The sequence below is a fragment of the Myotis davidii genome, unplaced genomic scaffold, assembly GCF_000327345.1.
Source record: "Myotis davidii unplaced genomic scaffold, ASM32734v1 scaffold43, whole genome shotgun sequence".
Taxonomy (NCBI): domain Eukaryota; kingdom Metazoa; phylum Chordata; class Mammalia; order Chiroptera; family Vespertilionidae; genus Myotis; species Myotis davidii.
This window is the reverse complement of record NW_006294590.1, coordinates 51,359-55,127: the sequence shown is the minus strand read 5'-3', so window position 1 is coordinate 55,127 and position 3,769 is coordinate 51,359. Positions and strand designations below refer to the sequence as shown.

The following is a 3,769-nucleotide window of genomic DNA, read 5'->3' as shown; positions in this document are numbered from 1 at the left end:
CGGTTTAACCGATGGGATGGGATTTCAGTCTGGGAAGATGAGCCAGTTCTGAAGATGGATGGTGGTGAGGGTTGCACAACACTATGAATGTACTTAGTCCTTCTCAGCTGTACACTGAAACGCGGTCAAAATGGTAAATTTTATGTGATGTGTATTTTATCACCAAAAAATGTTTTGTTGGAGACCTACCAGAAAAAACAAAAGGCGAAGCCCACGTGTGCGGGAGAAAGAGGCGGCGGGTGACCGGCCCTGGCTTCCCCACGGGTGACAGTGAGAGGTGACTGTGGGCAGGAAGGCAGGGAGGGGGAACTGCCCGTGCCAGGGCCTCTGGGTGGGACTGTGCCCAGCAGGAAGGGCAGGGAGAAGGCGGGCGCCGGGGCTGGAGGAGCCGGCAGGGCGTCACTGAGGATGCTGGCTTCTCCTCTGCTCGGGGGCAGCCAGGCCGGAGCGAGGTGTGTGCCCTGCAGACGGGACTGAACAGCGTTTCTGGAGCAGGGAGGCTCCTGCACGAAGCTGTTGGTGAGGGGCAGCGGGTGGTGAGGGGCAGCGGGTGGTGAGCGAGGGGCAGTGGGTGGGGAGTAAGGGGCAGCGAGTGGGAAGCGCCGGGGGAGGTGAGCTCATGGGCTGCGCAGTGGAGTTAGGGCTCAGGGCGCCAGGGGAGGGGACCTGGGAGGAGGCGGCGGGGGTACCACAGGGGTACCACGTGGGCTCATGCGGATGTGTGGACCCGCAGGGGCTCCCAGCAGCTGGGACTCCTCTGCCCGTGGCTCTTGAACTCCCGGAGGCTCCTCACAGGCCTCCCTGAGTCGCCCACCCAGCTGCCTGTGCTCCTAGAGGCTGCCAGGGGTGACCCCCAAACCGACAGCCCCCGCCGCACACCCCACCCTGGAGCCGCTGGGGCTGGTTAAACACCTGGGGTCACACCTGCCGGAGGAAGTGAGTGCCACAGGCGCCAAACGGGGACCTTCTCCTCCAGGAAAGGCCTGAGAGAGAAGCAAGGATGACCTCCCTCCGGGGAGCTGGGTGCTGCTCACAGCGGGGCCTCAGGGTCCCTCATGGGATTTGGTGGCTGCCCAGCCCTTGGGGCGCCAAAGGGCGCACAGGGAACCTGGGTCCAGGCCACTCGAGGGGGGCCCCGGGGCAGAGGCAGCGAGGTGGGGCCGAGGCTCCGGGCCCTGGAGGCAGTGCTGCACCCCTGCCCTCACTCCGGCCAGAGCCACCCCTTCTCTCAGGAAAGGGCCCCACCCCGCCCTACGGTGCCCCTGCTGCTCAGTTCCAGTGGCCTGTCCCCTGGGCACCCTCGCTGCTTCTCCCAGCGCTCAGCCACCCAGCGGGCACCTGGCCCCAGGCCTCCTCCACCTCAGATCCCGTGGGCAATCAACCCACCCACCACCAGGTCTGCCCATCTCCCTGCCCTCTGGGAACTGAGCCCGGGCGCAGGCTCTGCTGGGGCTCGGGGACAGGGGTGGAAGGGACCGATTCTGGGTGGAGGGACCGATTCTGGGTGGAGGGACCGATTCTGGGTGGAGGGACCATCCAGAGTCCGAGAGGCCATTTCTGATCAGAGCGGCGCCTGGAGATGAGGGGGCAGGCGAGGCGGGCTGACTAGAAGGCCGGGGGACGGGACGTTCCGGGGAAGTGAGGGCCCCCCTCCCCCTCCATTCTGCTCCCTGGTTGTGGCTCTCCTTCCTTCTGAGCCAGTCGCTGTGAAAGATGTGAGGACAGATGGATGGGCACCGAGACAGCAGGCCGCTCTCAGGCTCCCAGCATCCCTGTTGAGCACGTGACCTCGCGTGACCTCGCCCCCCGGGCCACCAGGGGCCTGTGGCTGAGGACCCCCTGTGGCGGCCACTCCCAAGCCCTTGGTACCCCTGGGACTCTGGGACTCCTCCCTGTGCCTGCCCTCCCCACTACGCCCCAGTCCATTCACCCTCCTCCCCAAGGCCAGGCAAGCGCCCTGAGGGCCCCAAACTCAACTGTGTGGCCTATTGTGCTTTTGCCACCTGCCTCCAGCTGATAGGGTCCTCTTGAGCTCTCCTCCTGCCCACCCCTCTTCTCCCTCTCCCACCATCCGGGCAGCCCTCCCTGCCCCCTCCCTTCCCAGTTAGCTCGTGCCCCGCCCCAAACCCCATCCTGCCCACTCCCCATCCTGCCCACTCCCCATCGCGCAGACAATAAGATGGGTCCCTGGGGTGGGGGCCACACAGGACCGTGCAGCGCGTCGTAGAAATGGCGGTATTTCTTATCTCTAATAGTTCACATTAACCTGAGACAGAGGCGTGGCCGCCTCTCAGAACCCAGCCGCTCCTGGAGTTGCCGCCCCACCAGGTGTGACGGACAGCGACATTCTCACAGGGGTGAGGTGGCAAAGTGACCGGGACCAACGTATAGCTGTCACGACTTCCCGCCCCACTCCCACGCGGCCTTGCCCACACCAACCCCACCACGGCCCCACGGAGGCTTTCGGAGTCGCCGCGTGTCCACGGCAGCCCTTCCCGCGCTCACATGGCACCGTTTACAGGACGCTCCGGGACAATCACAACGACACGGCCATGACGCACACAGGTGTGGGCACACACCACTGCCGAAGGGGAGGGGGCCAAAGGGTGTGGCACGGGGTGCCTGCTGTCCTGGGACAGTCACCTGCAGTGTCGCGGCCCGTGCGCCATGGGAGAAGGCGGGCACCCACTCGCCCAGCGAGCGCTGGGGACAGGGGCAGAGGGTTTCTGTAAGGCTTTTATTTATTTACTTATTTTTAATATTTGTATTGATTTCAGAGAGGCAGGGAGAGGGAGAGAGAAACATCAATGATGAGAGAGGATCATGGATCAGCTGCCTCCTGCACGCCCCACACTGGGATCAGCAAGTGCCCCGACCGGGAATCCAACCATGGCCTCCTGATTCATACACAGGTCGACGCTCAACCCCTGAGCCACGCTGGCCGGGCTCTGTGAGGCTTGTAGATGGCTCTGCATTGATCAGTTTCTGCAAATATTGGGAAAAATGGTAGCTTGTGCATATGAGATGCGACTGCCTGCGCCGGCGGAAAGGGGCCTGTGGCCACGTGACTGTGTGTGGGTTCTTTGTAGCTGCTCACGGCCACCAGGCCCCAACCTGCCCGCCTGGCCTGGCACTAGGCCCAGAGCAGGTCCCCTGAAAGCAGCCACTGCCCCTCCGCCCTCTTTCAGAGCCGGGGTCTGAGGAGATGGGAGAAGGACCAGGCCATGTGCGCAGCGTCCCAGCCGCAGACAGGCCCCAGCGGACGGCTCTGCCTGGGCGAGGCAGCCTCCGCCCTGGGTGCTGCTGCAGGTGCCGGGAGGCTCCCTGTGGCCCCCACAGTCCCCAGGCTCTGGGTGCCTCCGCCCTGGGTGCTGCTGCAGGTGCCGGAGGCTCCCTGTGGCCCCCACAGTCCCTCCACCACGTGCCCACAGCTGCCAAGGCTGCCCAGACGAGCGTGATAGCATCGCCTGGGAACACTGACTCAGGAGGAAACCAGGCCAGGAGGAAAGAGAAAGAAAGCAGAGGTTCCGCGTCCAAGGGGAGGGAGGCACCCTGTACGGGAGGTGCGCCTCTGCTACGGCCAATGGAGGACCCCTGCCTGGGAGGGAGGGGGACCTGGCTCCCTGGTTTCCATAGTGAAGGTGCTCGTGGCGATCCACCAGGCCCTGCACTGGGCGGGGCCTCTGCTTTAACCAGATGGGCATGGCAGATGTGCGGCCGCCTCTTGCTGGGCCTGAGCAAACTTGGATATGGCCCGGCCCCAGCCCCC

The 3,769-nt window shown here is 64.6% G+C and overlaps 1 protein-coding gene across 1 annotated transcript in view; it reads left to right on the top strand.

Moving 5' to 3' along the window:
• Positions 1-3,769, top strand: part of RSPH14 (radial spoke head 14 homolog) — a 20,348-nt gene that overhangs the window by 559 nt on the left and 16,020 nt on the right. The window contains exon 2 of the mRNA XM_006768773.2: positions 3,189-3,309. Coding sequence (XP_006768836.1) covers positions 3,189-3,309 — 121 coding nt within the window. The remainder of the gene's footprint in view (positions 1-3,188; positions 3,310-3,769) is intronic.